The sequence below is a fragment of the Perca fluviatilis genome, chromosome 21 (assembly GCF_010015445.1).
Source record: "Perca fluviatilis chromosome 21, GENO_Pfluv_1.0, whole genome shotgun sequence".
Classification (NCBI taxonomy): Eukaryota; Metazoa; Chordata; class Actinopteri; order Perciformes; family Percidae; genus Perca; species Perca fluviatilis.
Genome location: NC_053132.1, coordinates 23,369,714 through 23,391,999, shown reverse-complemented (window position 1 = coordinate 23,391,999; position 22,286 = coordinate 23,369,714). Strand labels below are relative to the sequence as shown.

At 35.5% G+C, this 22,286-nt stretch overlaps 1 protein-coding gene across 1 annotated transcript; it reads right to left on the bottom strand.

Annotated features, from left to right (window-relative positions):
• Nucleotides 1-3,633: 3,633 nt before the first annotated feature.
• LOC120550594 (dexamethasone-induced Ras-related protein 1-like) lies at nucleotides 3,634-5,499 on the bottom strand. The gene is made up of 2 exons (XM_039787193.1): nucleotides 4,974-5,499; nucleotides 3,634-4,715 (listed from the first exon to the last, which is right to left on the bottom strand). Exons 1-2 carry the CDS (start codon nucleotides 5,479-5,481, stop codon nucleotides 4,186-4,188), a joined length of 1,038 nt encoding a protein of 345 aa, XP_039643127.1. The 5' UTR covers nucleotides 5,482-5,499; the 3' UTR covers nucleotides 3,634-4,185.
• Nucleotides 5,500-22,286: the final 16,787 nt, after the last annotated feature.

Below are 22,286 nucleotides of genomic sequence, written 5' to 3'. Positions count from 1 at the left end.
CCGATATAGCAATTACGTCTCACTTCTCTCACCCCGTGTGCCTTTGATGACGTACGTGAGACTGATCGTTGGCATTTGATTAAACTGCGAGCAGCTGGAAACATTTAATGATGGCTCTTCATTATATTTCTCACAAGTGGAGGTCACAGAGGTTTGAGCAGTGAAAATCAAAGTGTCTCCTGGTACAGTATAGGCAGGTATTGTATATGCAATGTACAGTATATTCGAACCTCTGTGGTTTTTTTCAAACGAATATTCAAACGTCATTTCTGGCCAGTTTTGACAGCACTATAATATATGCATTCAGGGGCGTAATTTTGATTTCAAGGATGGGGGGGGGGGGTTTCAGTTAGTACAAGCAAAAATACAAATACTTGCTGAAAATGTAAAGACACACACAAATACATGTTACTGCTGAAACAATAGAGGGGGTTCCCTTAAAGCAAAATGTGTAGGTGTAAGTGAGGCATAAAATGCATATACGATATAGGTGGTTTGTTCCTATCCTCTAATATGACCCACAGGAGTGTTTTCCGTCCTCATATCTAAACCAAAGAACGTCGATCGCAGTTTTGAACGTAATGGTTGCGCTTTTGAACACTTTGTCAATCAAAAAGATTGTGGTGACGTTATTTTTACTTTTATTTTAATTTAATTTTCAAACTGGACTCAAACCCTGCTCTCCTGGCCGAAAGTTACGTTCTTATTTGACCCATCCACTGCCCCTACCGGCCTCCTTTCTGAAAAACGTGACGCTAGGGCTGGGTACCTAAATCAATACTTTTTAGGCACCGACCGAGTTGCTTCTATAGTATAGAGTATCGAAAAATGCCTCGTCATTCGATACCAAATTTCAAAACCTAAGGAGTAAATCCCATCAGCGTCGCTGAGCATGCAGCATGCTTCTACCTAGCCTGGCTCCGCCCTTCTACGTACTTCCGCTCAGTTTTAATTTTCCTTCAGTACTAGGTCTGGGTTTGCGGTTATATTCGTGGGTTTTCTCCGGTCAAATCTTTACCGGTCCAATCAGCGAACAGAGGGCGTGGCTGAGAACGATGACGTTGAGGTCATGCGCTAGCCTTAATGGCGGCGGAGCAAGATGCGAGCGAAGCCATTCGGTCCGTTGTGGCAACGCCGCCGAATATCCAGAAGTTAAAGCCCGAGCAAGAACAATCTTTGCTGAGTTGTGTTGGTGGCCATGATGTTGTTGGCCCTCCTCCCCAACGGGGTTCGGGAAAAGTTTGATTTTCCAGATTGTTAGCGGTGAAGGAGTTGGCTAAGGCTAACGCTAGCGATGCTAAGCCGACGTCACGACCAAATGTCAGCGATTGCTTATGGCAGATCCAACAGAGTTGTCAATGGAGAGTGGCCAGACTCTCTGGACAAATGAAATGTACGAGAGTCTGGCTAGCTTCTACCAAGATCTAATAATGTTTGCGATTGGCTGTCTGACGTTACACGTTGTAGAGACTCGCAGGAAAAACTCTACGTTACGCACAGTGACGGGGCTCACATAGTAGGAGCTGAAAAATAAATTTAAAAAAGATTGTAATGTGTAATGTTGTCATTTCTTTTGTTAAAATTGATTTTATAAAATTGCTATCAAAAAAAGTATATAGAGAAACCGGTATCAAAGTCACGGTATTGGTATTGGTATCGGTATTGACATTTTTTGAATGATACCCAGCCCTACGTGCCACCAGTGTCGCACCGCCGCATGCGTCATCAAAACAAAAAGCAGCGTGGAGGTATGATCATTTAAACCAGTTTTATGACAAAGGTCGGTGAGGATGGGAAAAATGTTACATTTCTGTGCAAACTTTGCCCGCCGGCTTTCAAAAAATAAATCCGCACTTCAGTCACATCCACAGCAAACCTGAAACGGCACATTGAACTGACTGGATATGAAGATGAAAACTGACGCATAGTTTCAGTGTTAAAACTGATAAAAAATAATAGCTCGCAGCAACATATGGAAAAAAAAAAGAACTATGAACTAGTTCACTTTTGGAACTGTGAACTTAGTTCAAAATGTTGAAGTATGATCTATGAACTGAACTAGTTCATTTTAAAATTTGTGAACTGAACTTTGAACTATAGTTCATGTAGAAAGTGAACTTTCCCAACGCTGCGTTATCTAGCAGAGACTTTGTCAGGCCATCCTTCAACTGCGCCAGAGATATTACGATTGAAACATTTTCCGATACATTATTTGCCGAGACATTCCATGGAAGAATTCCTGCACTGTAACCCATACTCCACATCCTTTACATCCTCTGCTGCTGTACTTTACACCCTGTACTTATTTACACTGTGACGCTGGCCTTCCTCTATCCCCTGTGACGCTGGTGATACAAATGTTGACTCTTCTGCCATTTGGGATGGTGATGGCGCTGAATTGCTGTTTGTAAACCTTGTACACCGGGATCTTATTAAATGTCATTTTTCTATGTCTTTGGAGTGGACCTGAGCTAAGGGATCAACACACAGGTTTCTTAAGGAGAAAAACAAATGTTCAGCTAACAGAGACAATGATGCATAACAATAATGATGTATTTTTATTATAATTTTTTTGTAATGAATGCACCAAGGAGTAGAGCACATCTTGTTACTGATTAGTTGGAGGGCAGTGTCACAGTACACCGCTGTGTGTCCCTGACTCCTTACACACTTTCTCACACACGCAGGAGAATGTTCTCTCTCTGTGTGTGTGTGTGTGTGTGTGTGTGTGTGTGTGTGTGTGTGTGAACAGAATACAGTATACAGGATTATTGCTGATAGCGTCGAGCCGGCACATCACACAGTGCGAGAGAGCGAAAGAACTGTACAGTGTGTTTCTGGTTCATCTCTGACGGTGGGGGGGGGTATAACGTGGTGCAAATAATGTAAAATTATAACCACGTTGACAACAAACTGTGTGTTGCGTTTGGAGCTGCAGGTGGGTAATAATTCTCCAGCGTACTGTGTGTTTGTTTTCATCTTGTACAGCCTAGGGAGCGGACTCATGGATAAAGAGGCCTAATGTGCCAAATCATGCTCGGCTCATCACGTTTTTACTAAATGTGGAGTCACAGTGGTGCAAACAGATCGGATGTCTAACCCTTAGCTGATACCAATATTATGGTATGTCCAAACAACCATAGGCCTGCTTTCTCAGATGGTCTAAGCCAGTTTCCCTGTGCTGTATTTTCTTTATTTGATGAATGTTATTACTGTTTGGATCCGGGTGCACCCAGTCTGTAGTGCACTGGTCTGATCTCAGGATGTTTGTGGATTTTTTCTGTCATATTCTCCAATATAGCTGGACATTTGAGACTTTTGCATCCGTTTCACAGCAATGAGACACACATTTCTGCATCTGGTCTATTATTTGGCCCACTGATGCTTATTCTGCAGAAGTGCACAAAGCAGGGTGCCTAAGGGGTTAGAACCTGACAGCAGTGTCTGTGTGTATGTCTGTTTGTGTTGTGTGTGTGTGTGTGTGTGTGTGTGTGTGTTTGTGTGTGTGTGTGTGTTCAGTGCATGGGGCTTTTGGTTACAATTAAGTGAATAGCAGGGGGTTGTGGGTCTGTGTGTAAACACTATATAATTTAAAAGTTAGGATAGAAGGAATGAGAAACAATGCAAAACAAGTTTTAGTTGATTTTTTTTTTATTATATTACGACTTCTTTGCAAAAAATTGATATTGACAATAAATATACTGTACATTCACAATAAAAAAAAATTTCAGATTGCAACGAAACATTCAAGTAGCCATTATAAAATATAGGATACGATGTAAACGTTAACTCCAGCCCCTGAGCCTTAGAGTCTCTTTTCTCCCCTCTGTGTGATGCATGTGTACACGGCATGATTTCACAAAACACATTTTACGCACCGATGCACGAGTCTCACAAAGTATAAAGCCACGCCACACATTGAGCTCTGATGGACAGAACAAGCAAACATTATCACATGTCTAGTGGGCAATGGTTTTTTTAGCAGTTCAAGCGGACTCGCGTGTCCAGCAGTGTCCTTGGAGACGGCGCCAGAGCGCGCGGCGACAGCGGCGGCGGCGGCCCCGGTGTCTCCACACCACACCTCCCGTGTCAGTTTGAGCGCACACGGCCGCACTGGTCGCGTCCCAAGCTGACGCACCTGCATCTTCTTCCAAATATTCGAGTTGAGTGTGCCTCCCAGTCTTCTTAACTGATCACACATCTCTCTTTGTCTTTGCTCTGGCCGCCTCCTATCGCCTTCTCCTTAATGTACATGAGGTCGCTGTGCACGCTGGGTCTCCGCGCGCACGGGTTCACCATGCCGTACGCCTCTCCAATGTCCTTCATCTTCTTGCTTTTCATGGACTTTCTGTGCAGCATGTCGCAGTACTGCACGGACACTTTCCGGTGAAGGTCGGGGCTCATTTCGTGAGGTAGTTTGGCCAAGGTAAACAGAGTCTGGAACATCTTGTCGACGTTCTCGTTGCGCTTGGCGGAGATCTCGAAGTACGCGCACTTCTCGTCCCCGGCCACCAGCTGCTCGATCTCCTCCTGCTGCACCTCGCGGTAAAACTCTCGGTCGCCCTTGTTCCCGCAGATGACCAGAGGCACGTCGATGTTCTCCTTGATTTTGTTCTTTAGGCACGACTTGGTCTCGAATATCTGCCGCTTGAGCCGCTGCACCTCCTGGAAGGAGTCTCGGTTATCCAGACTGAAGACGAGAATGAACACGTCACCTGCAGGGAGAGAAGGATGCCTTTGGTTAACTTTTTGGCTTGCTTTTTCGACAACATGCAAAGAGTTGCAACATGTGTGTTTTCTAACCCTAACGCGCACCAGTGCACCCTGCTGCATCCATGCGCCCTAGGCGCACATTGATCTTATGTTTGCAACATATAAATGCACCCTATTTTTGCACGATCATTATTGATTTCTAATTCTCTATAACTATTCTGCATGCAAAAACACAAAGGCACACATATGCGGATAAGTACCTGTCAGTATGGATAGCCTCCTCATGGCGGGGAACGGGTGGTTCCCTGATGTATCCAGTATGTCCAGCTGGTAAACGTCTCCCTTGATGCTGTACAGTTTCCTGTGAAAGTCCTCGATGGTCGGCGTGTACTGCTCTTCGAACCTCCCGTTCAGGAAACGGGACACGATGGCTGTTTTCCCAACTTTGGTGGATCCCAGTATCACCATCCTGTAGCAGTTCTTGGCTGGGATGTCAAACTCGCTTTCGGACGGCGACATTTTCTTGATCATAATTACACCTGAGTGCGTGGACTGCTTTTTCCCCTCTGGAAACGGTTGTGCGTAAAAGGCGGTGGAGAAGTCTTTAGTCAGTGGAGATGCTACTGGTTGCTCTGCTGTGTGTTTCTGTCTCAACTCCGGAGTGGAGCCCGTGTATTTAAGCGCGCGGCGGACACCTCCTCCCGCCCACGTCACAGCTCGGTAAGTAGGAACTCTGGGCTTCACTGAGCGCTGGGAAAAGCGGACCATTTGCCAACCGGTGCGTCAGCATGCCATTTCTAATGGAGACAGGACGGGTGCGCTGGGACCAAACAGGGAACATCTGACCCTCCAAAACAGTACATTGTAACTTTAGGGCGATGGGACAAAATAAGAACTTCCATCGAAGTGCACTAATAAATAGTTGACGCTATATTCTGGCAGTGACCCTTCGACATTTTCTTAAAACATAAACATTCTGCAGCGGATGTGAGTTCGTCCAGAATTTAGAGTTAGAATTGCTTGTCCACCCCCCCCCAAAAAAAAAAATCATGATATACAGCCTATGTTGGTATAATATTAGCATATTGATACTCTAAATAACAATTAAAAGTAAGGGTAATCATGTGGACATGAATCTGAATGCCGATACTCAGTACTGGTGAGTGCTGGCCCAGTTCTGGCACTGTTTATGTTCATTTTTGTTATAACAAGGGAAAACACTGAACTCTGCATCCAGTTTTTCACACGCAAAAGGACAACATATGCAAAATAATACACTAAACACATATTTGCTCCACAAGATATGAGCAGTTGTGTATCCACTACATATGAGGATATGAATGAATCAATAATGTATTCATTCATATCCTCAGTAACTGCAGCAGCTTCTTGTTACCAGGCAGAAGGGCAGTTACCAAAGTGACCAAAAGGGGGCACTCAGGGTACCTGTATCCAGATGAGAATGGCTTGGTTTACCTGAGGAAAAAAAACTGATTGTGTGTGTGTGTGTGTGTGTGTGTGTGCGTGTGTGCATGTGAGCTGAATATATGCAGTTTTTGTGTCTTTGTTTAGGACTGCCTTTAGGAGAATTGTATCTCAGCTGGTAAATGCAAAACAACTGCCAATTTCCATGGTCATTTACCTGTAATGAACACCAGTCATTACTACAGAAAAATATGTGTGTTTAAATACTTATTTTTCAGTAGCGCTTCATAAAATTGAATGGAGTTTCTGCAAAAGGAAGAGGGGGAGGCAGTTTACCGGGTTAAACTGAACACAGGCAGTTGATTGAAACTCGTTGATTCAAAAATGAGCGTTTGCTTCTTCAATGTGGCTCATTCACTCAGGTGTAGGGCTCAGGTGTTCAAAAATAGTCGTTACCGGTAGGACTGGGCGATATATCGATATTATATCGATATCGTGAGATGAGACTAGATATCGTCTTAGATTTGGGATATCGTAATATCGTGTATATGACATACGGGTAAGTGTTGTCTTTTCCTGGATGTAAAGGTCCCATGGCATGAAAATGTCACTTTATTAGGTTTTTTAACATTAATATGCGTTCCCCCAGCCTGCCTATGGTCCCCCAGTGGCTAGAAATGCTGATAGGTGTAAACCGAGCCCTGGGCGTCCTGCTCTGCCTTTGAGAAAATGAAAGCTCAGATGGGCCGATCTGGAATCTTCTCCTTATGAGGTCATAAGGAGCAAGGTTCCCCTTTCTCTGCTTTGCCCGCCCAGAGAATTTGGCCCACCCATGAGAGAGAGACATCATGGCTTTCAAACGAGTAAAGTGGCAGTTGGTCAAAGCCACCCCCCCACTCTCCACCTTCCCCTCTCTCCTACTAATACTAATACTAATACTAATACTAATACTAATACCTACAGACACAGAAATGGCACATCCTAAGGAAAGTTCATTGTGGGACTGGCTCTAGTGGCTGTAATTCTGCACCAAGGCTGAATTTCGGGACAGAGACTTCAGATACAGTATTAGGGGACCACTAAGGTCTATATAAAAGAGACTTCAGATACAGTATTAGGGGACCACTAAGGTCTATATAAAAGAGACTTCAGATACAGTATTAGGGGACCACTAAGGTCTATAGAAAAGCATCCAAAGAGCACCATGTCATGGGACCTTTAAAGGCTGCATTACAGTAAAGTGATGTACTTTTCTGAACTTACCAGACTGTTCTAGCTGTTCTATTATTTGCCTTTTTTAGTCATTATATCCACATTACTGATGATTATTTATCTAAAATCTAAGTGTGAAGATATTTTGTTAAAGCACCAACTGTCATCCCTAGAATATCGCCGCAATATCGATATTGAGGTATTTGGTCAAGAATATCATGATATCTGATCGCCCAGCCCTAGTTACCGGTACTAATACCAATACATTGACTTTGATATCGCTTCCTAAGCGATACTTTTTTTTAAACTAATTTTATATAACAAAAAGAAATTACAACATTACACATTACGGCACAAATCTTTAATCTTATTTTATTCAGCTCCTACTACGTGAGCCCCGTCTCTGTGTGTGACGTAGAGTTTTTCCTGCCTGCCCCTGCCATGTGTAACGTGAGACAGCCAATCACAAAACATTATTAGCGTGCTTATTGGCTCACTGACGCTGATGAGATTTACTCCTTAGGTATTGAAATTGGGTATTGAATGACGAGGCATTTTCCAATACTCGATACTTTAGAGCAGGGGTGTCAATTTCAACTTCACTAAGGGCCACACTGGAAAATAAGAATCACAAGGGCCAGACATGTTTAGTTTATTGACATGCTTTTATTTAATCGAAAAAGTCCAATATCTTTGACTGTCTTATTGCATGTGTCATATAGTCCCTGTTACACACTTACAGCTTGGTTGACATAAAATCCTAAAGAAGTCAGAAAAAAGTTCCTCAGCCATGATAGAAAAAAAGCGCCCCAAAAACGTTGGAAAAAGCGTCCAAAAACGTCGGGAAAAGTGACAAAAATGTCGGGAAAAGTTACAAATTGTCAAAAAAAATGACAACAATGTCAGAAAAAGCGACAAAAACTAGGTGGGCCAAAATGTATTGTGAACATAAATTGATATGCGGGCCGGATCCTAATCTGCGAGGGGCCGGATTTGGCCCGTGGGCCTTGAGTTTGACGCATGTGCTTTAGAGGCAATTCGTAGCCATGATTCAATTCGATTACAAATTTTCCTGTCAACAATTCGAATCGATTCGATACATCGGGATGCGTCACCTCCTCAATAATATTATATATTGCTACACATGGTTTTCATCAACAAATTCAAGCAGTCAGATATATATGAACTCCCCTTTTTATTGTATCTTAATCTTAAAAAAAGCCACTTCCTGAATGTAGCGGAGTCTGAATACAGCAGACAACAGACAAAAGGCAAAGACAAAAACAAAAAGCAGCGAGCAGAAAATCAACAAGTAACAACAGCAGGCAATAATCGATTATGGTCTGTCACCGCATCGATGCAATGGTTAATTTCAACACTCCTTAGGAGCCATTGTAGTGAACCCAGCAGAGGAGTGGTGTGGGAGAACTTTGAGAGGTTGGATAGAGACAGGCAGCAGCGTTCTGGATCAACAGTATAGAGGTCTGGTGGCAGATGCAGGAGCTCTGCTGAGGAGGGCAGACGCCAGATGACAAGTACCTGGATTAGCATCTGGGCTTAGGTGGGAAAGTTGGTGTATCGATAAAAGCGACAGCAAACAGACTTAAAGTGCTCATATTATGCTTTTTGGCTTTTTCCCCTTTCCTTTATCGTGTTATACAGTATATCTTTTTTGTGCATGTTATAGGTTTACAAAATGAAAAGGCCCAAAGTCCCCCCCCCCCAAAGGGACTTACCATCTCCAACAGAAAACACTGTTCACAAACTGCTCCAAACAGCTCTACTGTAGTCCAGCCTTTACTTCAGAGACAAACCTGGTCACTTTGTAACACACGTTATAATGCTCGCCTAGCTGCTAGCATGGCACACCCTCATACTCTGCTTCTGACTGGCTAGTAGTCCTTACCTAAGTACTGTCAGGGCACGCCCTCATACTCTGAGGGCTAGTAGTCCTTACCTAGGTACTGTCAGGGCACGGCCTCATACTCTGAGGGCTAGTAGTCCTTACCTAGGTACTGTCAGGGCACGGCCTCATACTCTGAGGGCTAGTAGTCCTTACCTAGGTACTGTCAGGCGCGCCCTCATACTCTGAGGGCTAGTAGTCCTTACCTAGGTACTGTCAGGGCACGGCCTCATACTCTGAGGGCTAGTAGTCCTTACCTAGGTACTGTCAGGGCACGGCCTCATACTCTGAGGGCTAGTAGTCCTTACCTAGGTACTGTCAGGGCACGGCCTCATACTCTGAGGGCTAGTAGTCCTTACCTAGGTACTGTCAGGGCACGGCCTCATACTCTGAGGGCTAGTAGTCCTTACCTAGGTACTGCGCATGTGCGACTCCCAACAAGGGAAGTGCGATGTCTCACTCTGTAGCTAAAACAGAGAGCTCAACACACAGGATGAAAAGAGGAGCTGCAGCAATGTGCAGTACAACAAATACATGGTGTTTTATAAACCATGTAAACCTATTCTGATATAACCTCTAAATACAATTATGGATCTGAAAATGAGCATAATATGAGCACTTTAATGAATAAATGGCGCACGTGAAGCAAATGTCAACTCAAGCTTCCGCTCCACTGGAGAGACGAAATCATCCGATCTGTGCGGAGCCATGAGGAGACTGTAACCTTCCTTAAATTAATACATGAAATAAACACAAGTGCCATATTTGCATCAATATATATTCACATATACATGTTTTTTTAATTGTTTATTTATCAAACTAGCGTTGATTTATTCATCTTAGAATGGCTTTTATCTGTAATGGTATATGCATCTGTTGTCACGAATCCCGCCTCCTGAGTCTGTTTTCTGCCTGTAGTCTGTCCTGGAGTCTGTTTTCCTAGGGTTCCTGAATGCATCTGTTCATTCCCTCCCACCTACTCACCTCCGCCGCCTGCTCCGACACCTGGATTCTTCTGCTTCCACATGCAAATCACTGAATAAATACTCACCTTCATTCAACTCACCTTGTCCTGGTCTTCTTCTGGGTTCCGCTTTAGAAAATCCTGACATCTGTACATGGTAGTTTTACTTTGTAAATTACATGTACATATATGTTTTTCTGTGTTTATTGTTTATTTTATATTAATGTTTAATATGTTTGTTTGTTTACGTATGCACCTTTCACCAAGGCAAATTCCACACAAGTGTACTTATTGTGGCAATAAATCCTTTTGTGATTCTGATTGTTCTGCTTTGTTGTTCCTTGTTTTTAGCTGTATGTCTATTTTTTTTGTGGCACAGCAAAACCAGAGTCAAATTCCTTGTATGTGCGCACATACTTGGTCAATAAAGCTGATTCTAAGATTCTTTTTTGGGGCTTTTCCGCCTTTAATTTTGACAGGACAGCTAGGTGAGAAAGAGGGGGGAGAGAGAGGGGGAAGACATGCAGGAAATCGTCACAGGTCGGTTGGGCCTCTGCGTCGAGGCATAAACCTCTCAGGACATATACGCCTGCCAACCCGGCCACTGATTCTACTTCTGAATCCGTTATCGGTACCAATACTAACCTTATTAAGCAAATCCATCTTAGCAGTTAAACCACAGTCTAATCTTTTGTCGGCTAAATTTAACTGTGAAGACTGCTGGCCCCTGAGCCTTTACACTCCGGGATAATCAGATGGTGTATTGGTGAACAAATTTCATAGGATGCATCACAGGGTGTACAACGCTGCTCTTTAAACTTTACTGTAATGTTAAGTGTTTGTTCCTGAGGCGTCTCCACACTGACCTCTGTGTCCCATGACCTGGCTATCTATATGGTTATATTGTTATGATATGATATTTAATATATGAGTCATGACACTTTTAAGTATGTGTATATGTCTTGGGGCTCCGCAGGACTGACATAAAGGAGCAGGAGAAATTATATATGTGTGTGTGTGAGAATAGTTACTTTCACCAGTGTGTAACCCCCAATAGAAAGACAGAGGAAAGGCACAAACAGTTTACGACAAAAAGTGGACGAGGGGCTCATTACAGATCTTTAACAAATATGCAATGAAGAGAAAAAAAAGAAAAATCACCACATCTCTTTTCCTTCCATCTCAGGAACATCAGACAGAACAAATTATGAAAGACCATTTGCAAGTGTATTTTTAACCCTGTGCATGCACAAGTAATAAGGAAGAGGTGGCAAACGGTGGTCATGTTTGGCTGGCTGATTGATAATAGCGCCGTGGAGCAGGAAATGCAGAGAAGAGTGGAAAAACAAATGATGCAGATAAAACAGCGAGCAAATACGACTTCTGCCGGGCAGCAAGACAGAGTGGGAGATATAGTGATGTCATTAATGAAGTCAGAATTTTTTGAAAAAACTGTATTTTCATGAGACAGACTTAAAGGTGAGAAAGAGGAATGCAATGTAGTCAAGGCAGTTGTTTCATGGTGTAATTAAAAAGTTAAAAAAACAACATATTCTTACTACTGTATGAAAAATGGAGAGATTGAGGACAGAAGTGGTGGGCATTAATACATATATACACAAACTGCCACAAAAACTCCAAAAATGGCTTTACATTTCAGTTTGTGTAACATTAAACATTAAAAAAGTGATAAAAAGTCATAGTATAGTATGTTGATAAAGTGATAAAAACGTCATAGTATTATATTATAAAAATAGTCAAAAAAGCAACAGTGTTGTATTTTGAAAAAAGCCATAGTATAGTTGTCGAAAAACTTATATTAAGCCATAGTATAGTATGTCGAAAAAAATGATAAAAAAACCATAGTACACTATGACGGAAAAACTATTTCCCCCTGGGATTATTAAAGTATTTCGGATTCTGATTCTAATAGTATAGTATGTCGAAAAAATTATGAAAAAAGCCATAGTATAGAATGTCGAAAAAAATTATAAAAAGCCATAGTATAGTATGTCGAAAAAATAAGAGGCCATAGTATAGTATGTCGAAAAAAATGATAAAAAAGCCATAGTATAGTAAGTCGAAAAAATCCATATTATTGTATGTCCCAAAAAATTATAAAAAGCCATATTATTGTATGTCGAATAAAATTATATAAAGCCATAGTATATTATGACGAAAAAATGATAAAAAGCCATAATATAGTATGTAGAAACAAATGATATAAAGCCATAGTATATTATGACGAAAAAATGATAAAAAAGCCATAATATAGTACGTGGAAACAAATGATAAAAAAGCCATAGTGTATTATGTCGAAAAAAAGCCATAGTATAGTATGTTGAAAAAATTATAAAATGCCATAGTATAGTATGTCGAAGGAAATGATGAAAAAAGCCATAGTATTGTATGTCGAAAAAATGATAAAAAGCCATAGTATAGTATGTTAAAAAAAATGATAAAAAAGCAATAGTATTGTATGTTGAAAAAAGCCATAGTATAGTATGTCGAAAAAACTTAAATTAAGCCATAGTATAGTATGTCGAAAAAAATGATAAAAAGCCATAGTATAGCATGTCGAAAAAAATTATAAAAAACCCATAGTATAGTATGTCGAAAAAATGATAAAAAGCCATAGAATAGTATGTAGAAATATTTATATAAAAAAGCCATAGTACAGTATATCGAAAAAAGCCATAGTATAGTATGTCGAAAAAAGCCATACTATAGTATGTCGAAAAAATTATAAAAAGCCATAGTATAGTATGTCGAAAATAATGATGAAAAAGCCAGAGTATAGTATGTCGGAAAAATAATAAAAAAGCCATAGTACAGTATGTAGAAAAAAGCCATAGTATAGTATGTCGAAAAAATTATAAAAAGCCATAGTACAATATGTCGAAAAAAGCCATGATATAGTATATCGAAAAAATTATAAAAAGCCATGATATAGTATGTTGAAGAAAATGATAAAAAAGCCATAGTATATAGGTATGACGATAAAAATGCGAAAAAGCCATAGTATAGTATGTCCGAAAAAAATCCATATTATTGTATGTCGAAAAAAAATATAAAAGCATGGTGTAGTATATCAAAAAGCCATAGTACAGTGATCTAAAAAGCCATGAGTATGAATTGTCAACAAAAATTATAAAAAAGCCATAGTGTATATTGTTGTCGAAAAAAATGCCATATAGTATGTCAAACAAAATTAAAAAGCCATAGTATGTATGTCTAAAAAAATTGTAAAAAGCCATAGTGTAGTTATGTGAAAACAATGTATAGTATGTGCGAAAAAATGATATAAAGCCATATTATATTATGAGGAAAATGATAAAAACCATAATATAGGTATGTAGAAACAAATGATAAAAAGCCATAAGTGTATTATGTCGAAAAAAGCAATGGTATATTATGTCGAAAAAAAATTATAAAAAGGCCATAATTATAGTATGTCGAAAAAGAACCATAGTATATTATGTCCGAAAAAAATTATAAAAAGCCATAGTACAATTGTGTTGCGAAAAAATTATAAAAAGCCATAGTACAATTATGTCGAAGAAGACATATTATAATGGTATGTCAAAAAATTATAAAAGAATATAAGTACAATTATGTCGAAAAAATACATAAGTATAGTGTGTCGAAAAATCCATGTTTTTATGTGCGAAAAAAGGTTATATAAAGCCATATTATATTATGTCAGAAAAAAAAAAAAGCCATGAGTATAGTATGTCAAAAAATAATAAAAAGCCATAAGGTATGGTTGTAAAATGATAAAAAAGCCATAATATGGTATGTAGAAAAAAAAAATAAAAAGCCATAGTACAATTATGTCAAAAAATGATAAAAAGCCATAATTGTAATGGTATGTCGAAAAAATCCATGTTATTGTATGTCCCAAAAATTAAAAGCATAAGTATGGTATGTTGAAAAAAATGCTAAAAAGCCATAGTATAGTGTGTCAAAAACGCATGATATAGTATGTTGAAAAAATATTATAAAGCCATAGTATAGTATGTCGAAAAAGTAAAAAAGCCATAGTGCTCTATGTGGAAAAGCCATAGTATACTTTATGCGAAAATGATAAAAAGGCATATTATAGCATGTCGGAAAAATAATAAAAAGCCATAGTTGTGTATGTCAAAAAGCCATACTACAGTTGTGTGAGAAAAATATAATTATAGTATGTCAACAAAATTATAAAAGCCATAGGTATAGCATTGACAAAAGGTTAGTAAAGCCATAGTATGGTGTGTGAGAAAGAATATGGTATGGTGTCAAGTTTTTTTTAAAAAAGCTATAGTGTGTGTGTGAAAAAGGAAGTATGTGAATATTGTCAGGTTATAAAATACATGGTGTATGTCGAAAAATGATTAAAAAAGCCATGGTTATAGTACGATAAAAATTATGAAAGAACGAGTGTACAGTGTCGGAAAAAATGATAAAAAAACATAGTACAATTATGTTGAAAAAAGCCATAATTTATGAATTATGTCGAAAAATACTATAATTGTAGCCATAGTATAGTATGTCGAAAAAAATGATAAAAAAGCCATAGTATAGGATGCCCAAAAAATTATGAAAAAGCCATAGAATAGTACGTGGAAAATAATGATGAAAAAGCCAGAGTATAGTATGTTGAAAAAATCCATATTACTGTATGTCGAAAAAAGCCATAGTATAGTATGTCAACAAAATTATAAAAAGCCATAGTATAGCATGTCAACAAAATTGTAAAAAGCCATAGTATAGTATGTCGAAAAAAGCCATAGTATAGTATGTCAAATTTTTTTATAAAAAAATATGAGTATTATTATGAAAAAACCATGAGTATTGTATGTCGAAAAAATGATAAAAATATGTATAGTCCGATGCGAAAAAAAATTATAAAAAGCCAGAGTATAAGTTGTGGAAAAAAAGTTTATAGCGTAATTTGTTAAGTTAAAGCCAAAGTACTATTATGTCGAAAAAGCCATGAAAAAATTATAATTATGTCAGAAAAAACATAGCTATAGTATGTCAAAAAAATGATAAAACATAGTATAGTATAGTATGTCGAAAAATGATAAAAAAACCATAGTATAGGATGCTCAAAAATTATGAAAAGCCATAAGAATAGTGCGTGGAAAATAATGATGAAAAGAGCCAGGTATAGTTATGTCCAAAAAATCCATATTACTGTATGTCGAGAAAAAGTTATATAAAGCCATAGTATAGTATGTCGGAAAAAATGATAAATAGATAATATGGTATGTAGAAAAAAAAGATAAAAAAGCCATAGTATAGTACGTCGAAAAAATTATAAAAAGCCATAGTATAGTACGTCGAAAAAATTATAAAAAAGCCATAGTACAGTATGTCGAAAAAAGCCATGATATAATATGTCAAAAAAATGATAAAAAGCCATAGTATAGTATGTCGAAAAAAATGATAAAAAAGCCATAGTATAGGATGCCCAAAAAATTATGAAAAAGCCATAGAATAGTACGTGGAAAATAATGATGAAAAAGCCATAGTATAGTATGTCGAAAAAATCCATATTACTGTATGTCGAAAAAAAGTTATATAAAGCCATAGTATAGTATGTCGAAAAAATGATAAATAGCCATAATATAGTATGTAGAAAAAAAAGATAAAAAAGCCATAGTATAGTACGTCGAAAAAATTATAAAAAGCCATAGTATAGTACGTCGAAAAAATTATAAAAAAGACATAGTACAGTATGTCGAAAAAAGCCATGATATAATATGTCAAAAAAATGATAAAAGGCCATAGTATAGTACGTCGAAAAAAATGATAAAAAAGCCATAGTGTAGTACGTCGAAAAAAATTATGAAAAAGCCAGAGTATAGTATGTCGAAAAAAAGTTATATAAAGCCATAGTATATTATGTTGAAAAAAATGATAAAAAAGCCATAGTACAGTATGTCGAAAAAAGCCATAGTACAGTATGTCGAAAAAAGCCATGATATAGTATGTCGAAAAAATTATAAAAAGCCATGATATAGTATGTTGAAGAAAATGATAAAAAAGCCATAGTATAGTATGACGATAAAAATGCTAAAAAGCCATAGTATAGTATGTCGAAAAAAAATCCATATTATTGTATGTCCCAAAAAATTATAAAAAGCCATAGTATAGTATCTCGAAAAAAATTATAAAAAACCATAGTATAGTATGTCAAAAAACGCCATAGTATAGGATGTCGAAAAAAATTATATAAAGCCAGTGTAGTATGTCGAAGAAAGCCATAGTATACTATGTCGAAAAAATTATAAAAAAGCCATAGTATAGTATGTCGAAAAAAATTATGAAAAAGCCAGAGTATAGTATGTCGAAAAAAAGTTATATAAAGCCATATTATATTATGTTGAAAAAAATGATAAAAAAGCCATAGTATAGTATGTCGAAAAAAGCCATAGTATAGTATGTCAACAAAACTATAAAAAGCCCTGGTATAGCATGTCAACAAAATGATAAAAAAGCCATAGTACACTATGTCGAAAAAAATTATAAAAAAGCCATAGTACACTATGACGGAAAAAGCCATAGTATAGTATGTTGAAAAAATTATAAAAAAGCAATAGTATCATATGTTGAAAAAAAAAATAGTATAGTAACTCGAAAAAAGTCATAGTATAGCATGTTGAAAAAATTTATAAAAAGCCATAGTATAGTATGTCGAAAAAATAATAAAAAAGCCATAGTATAGTATGTCGAAAAAAACCATAGTATAGTATGTCGAAAAAATGATAAAAATCCATTATATAGTATGTAGAAAAAAATGATAAAAAAGCCATAGTATAGTATGTCGAAAAAAATGATAAAAAAGCCATAGTATAGTATATCCAAAAAAGCCATAGTATAGTATGTCAACAAAATTATAAAAAGCCATAGTATAGCATGTCAAAAAATTATAAAAAGCCATAGTATAGTATGTCGAAAAAAATTATAAAAAAGCCATAGTATAGTATGTCGAAAAAAATTATATAAAGACATAATATAGTTATGACGAAAAAAATTATAAAAAGCCATAGTGTAGTATGTGAAAAAACTCCATAGTATAGTATGTCGAAAAAAATTATATAAAGCCATAGTATATTATGATGAAAAAATTATAAAAAAGCCATAATATAGTATGTAGAAACAAATGATAACAAAGCCATAGTGTAGTATGTCGAAAAAAGCCATAGTATAGTATGTCGAAAAAAGCCATAGTATAGTATGTCGAAAAAAATGATAAAAAAAGCCATAGTATAGTATGTCGAAAAAAATGATAAAAAGCCATAGTATAATATGTCGAAAAAATGATAAAAACCATAGTATAGTGTATGTGCGATAAAAATGATAAAAAAGCATAAGTATAGCATGTGAGAAAAAAGCCATAGTATAATGTAATGCGACAAATTATGAAAAAGCCATAGAATAGACATAGCCATAGACATACTATTCTATTGCATTTTCATAATTTTTAATTGCTACTATATTTGTTTCCTGTACTATGGCTTTTTTATACTCTATACTATGGCTTTTCATTAATTTTTAGACATACTATACTATGACTTTTCGATTTACTATACTTAGACTTTACAAACCTATTATGGCTGTTTTATACATTTATATACACTTTAATTTTAAATACTATACTATGACTTTTTTGATTTACTATACTATGGCTTTTTTTGACATAGTGTACTATGGCTTTTTTATAATTTTTTTGGACATACTATACTTTGGTTTTTAATCATTTTTTTCAACATACTATACTACGGCTATTTTCGACATATTATACTATGGATTTTTATAGTTTTTTTGGACATACTATACTATGGCTTTTTCATCATCTTTTTCGACATACTAGTCTGTGTTTTTTTTCACCATTTTTTGGGGCATACTACATAATGACTTCTTCTTTAGCTCAATTTGTTAGAAGACTGGTTGGGGAGTATTAGGCTGGGAGTTTGATTCCCCTCAAGAGCTAATCCTTTCTTTTATGTCAGATGTCCAGAGGAAAGTCACACTATACTATGGCTTTTTTATAATTTTTTTCTACATACTATATAATGGCTTTTTATCATTTTTTCGGCATACTATACTTTGGTTTTTTTCGACAAACTTTACTATGGGTTTTTATCACTTTTTTTGACATACTATACTATGGCTTTTTTCATAAATATGTTAGACATACTATACTATGGCTTTTTTCATAAATGTGTTAGACATACTATACTATGACTTTTTTTAATAATTTTTTGGGAAATACTATACTATGGCTTTTTATAATTTTTTCGACATACTATACCATGGCTTTTTTTGACATACTATACTTTGGCTTTTTAATCATTTTTTTGACATACTATACTATGGCTTTTTTATCACTTTTTTCGACATGCTATACTATGGCTTTTATTGACATACTATACTATGGCTTTTTTATCACTTTTTCGACATACTATACTTTGGCTTTTATTGACATACTATACTATGGCTTTTTTATCACTTTTTTCGACATGCTATACTATGGTTTTTTCATAATTTTTTTCGACGTACTATTCTATGGCTTTTTCATCATTTTTTTGGGCATACTATACTATGGCTTTTTTCGACATACTATACTATGGCTTTTTTATCATGTTTTTCGACATACTATTCTATTGCATTTTCATAATTTTTTTGGGCATACTATACTATGGCTTTTTTCGACATACTATACTATGGCTTTTTTCATTAATTCTTTAGACATACTATACTATGACTTTTTTCGATTTACTATACTTGGGCTTTTTCAACCTACAATACTATGGCTTTTTATAATTTTTTTTACATACTATACTATGGCTGTTTTATCATTTTTAGCGACATACTATACTATGGCTTTTTTCTACATAGTGTACTATGGCTTTTTATCACTTTTTTCGACATACTATACTTTGGCTTTTGATTCTCTTCGACTATTTCCATTACTTAAGGGTTTTATCACTTTTTGGCAACATGACTATACTTCATTTTTTCAATAATTTTTAGACATACTATACTATGACTTTTTTGATTTACTATACTATGGCTTTTTTTGACATAGTGTACTATGGCTTTTTTATCATTTTTTTGGACATACTATACTTTGGTTTTTAATCATTTTTTTCAACATACTATACTACGGCTATTTTCGACATATTATACTATGGATTTTTATAGTTTTTTTGGACATACTATACTATGGCTTTTTCATCATCTTTTTCGACATACTAGTCTGTGTTTTTTTCACCATTTTTTGGGGCATACTACATAATGACTTCTTCTTTAGCTCAATTTGTTAGAAGACTGGTTGGGGAGTTTCATAAATGTGTTAGACATACTATACTATGACTTTTTTTATAAGTTTTTGGGAAATACTATACTATGGCTTTTTATAATTTTTTCGACATACTATACCATGGCTTTTTTTGACATACTATACTTTGGCTTTTTTATCATTTTTTCGACATACTATACTATGGCTTTTGTATAATTTTTTCAACATACTATATTTTGGCTTTTTATATATTTTTTGACATACTATACTATGGCTTTTTATAATTTTTTTGGACATACAATACTATGTTTTTTTTCGACACACTATACTCTGGCTTTTTTATCATTTTTTTCGACGTACTATTCTATGGCTTTTTCATAATTTTTTGGGGCAAACTATACTATGGCTTTTTTCGACATACAATACTATGGCTTTTTTATAATTATTTTGGAATATACTATGGCTTTTTATAATTTTTTTGACATACTATACTATGGCTTTTTTTGACATACTATACTATGGCTTTTTGACATACTATACTATGGCTTTTTTATAATTTTTTTCGACATACCATACTATGGCTTTTTATACATTTTTTGGACATACAATAATATGGCTTTTTTCGACATACTATACTATGGCTTTTGTATAATTTTTTTTCGACATACTATACTATGGCTTTTTATAATTTTTTTGGACATACAATACTATGGTTTTTTTGGACATACTATACTATGGCTTTTTATCAATTTTTTCGACATACTATACTATAGCTTTTTTTGACATACTTTACTATGGCTTTTTTATAATTTTTTTCGACATACTATACTATGGCTTTTTATACATTTTTTGGACATACAATAATATGGCTTTTTTCGACATACTATACTATGGCTTTTGTATAATTTTTTTCTACATACTATATAATGGCTTTTTATCATTTTTTCGGCATACTATACTTTGGTTTTTTTCGACAAACTTTACTATGGGTTTTTATCACTTTTTTTGACATACTATACTATGGCTTTTTTCATAAATATGTTAGACATACTATACTATGGCTTTTTTCATAAATGTGTTAGACATACTATACTATGGCTTTTTTCATAAATGTGTTAGACATACTATACTATGACTTTTTTTAATAATTTTTTGGGAAATACTATACTATGGCTTTTTATAATTTTTTCGACATACTATACCATGGCTTTTTTTGACATACTATACTTTGGCTTTTTAATCATTTTTTTGACATACTATACTATGGCTTTTTTATCACTTTTTTCGACATGCTATACTATGGCTTTTATTGACATACTATACTATGGCTTTTTTATCACTTTTTTCGACATGCTATACTATGGTTTTTTCATAATTTTTTTCGACGTACTATTCTATGGCTTTTTCATCATTTTTTTGGGCATACTATACTATGGCTTTTTTCGACATACTATACTATGGCTTTTTTATCATGTTTTTCGACATACTATTCTATTGCATTTTCATAATTTTTTTGGGCATACTATACTATGGTTTTTTTGGACATACTATACTATGGTTTTTTTGGACATACTATACTATGGCTTTTTATCAATTTTTTCGACATACTATACTATAGCTTTTTTTGACATACTATAATATGGCTTTTTATAAATTTTTTGGAGATACAATAATATGGTTTTTTTAGGCATACTAGACTATGGCTTTTTTATAATTTGTGTTGTTGTGTATGTGTACGTCATAGTATAATATGTTGATAAAGTGATAAAAATAGTCATAGTATAGCAAGTCAAAATATAGTATGTAAAACAAAACTCATAGTATAGTGTGACTTTCCAATAGACATTTGACTAAAAAAAATCAAATACATCTAATGGGAATCAAACCCACAACCTGAGGACTCACAAGCAGACTTCTAACACACCATGCTATAAACCAAGACATAGTATTCTGTGTCCAAAAAAGTATGGTATGTTGAAAAAAGTCATGGTACAGTATGTCAAAAATAGTCATAGTATAGCATGTCGAAAAAAGTGATAACAAATCACAGTATAGCATGTCGAAAGAAGTCATAGTATAGCATTTCAAAAATAGTCATAGTATAGCATGTCCAAAAAGTGATCAAAAAGTAATAGTATAGTATGTCAAAAATGTGATTAAAACGTCATAGTATTATATTGTAAAAAATAGTGATAGGTTAGATGATAAATAAATCACCTGTCGAAAAAGTGCTAAAAACATCATAGTATAGTATGTAAAAAAATAATCATAGTATATTATGTAAATAATAGTCATGGTATATAGCATGTCGAAAAAAAGTGATCAAAAAGTCAAAGTATAGTATGTCGAAAAATTGATAAAAATGTCATAGTATAGTATGTAAAAAAACCAGTCATAGTATAGTATGTCGAAAAAGAGATAAAAAAGTCATAGTATGACTTTCCTTTAGACCACTGACTTAGAACGTAAATAGCTCAGTATAATAGCGCCAGTATAATATGTAAAAAACAGTCATAGTATGGGATGTCCAAAAAAGTGATAAAAAAGTCATAGTATAGCATGTCGAAAAAAGTCATAGTATAGTGTGACTTTTCTTTAAATTAATAGCTCCAGATGGGAATCAAAATCCCAACCACAAACTCCCCAACCTGACTTCTACCACACTGAACTATAAACCAACTGAAGTCATTCTATCTGAAAAAAGTCCCAAAAAAGTCACAGTATAATATGTTTAAAATAGCCATAGTGTAGCATGTCAAAAAAAGTCATGGTAT

Excerpts from the sequence above, each read along its gene's own strand:
- LOC120550594 (XM_039787193.1), bottom strand. The coding sequence starts at position 5,481 with ATGGTCCGCTTTTCCCAGCGCTCAGTGAAGCCCAGAGTTCCTACTTAC. Across the intron at positions 4,716-4,973 it reads GAGGCTATCCATACTGACAG|GTGACGTGTTCATTCTCGTC; the intron begins GTACTTATCCGC and ends CTCTCCCTGCAG.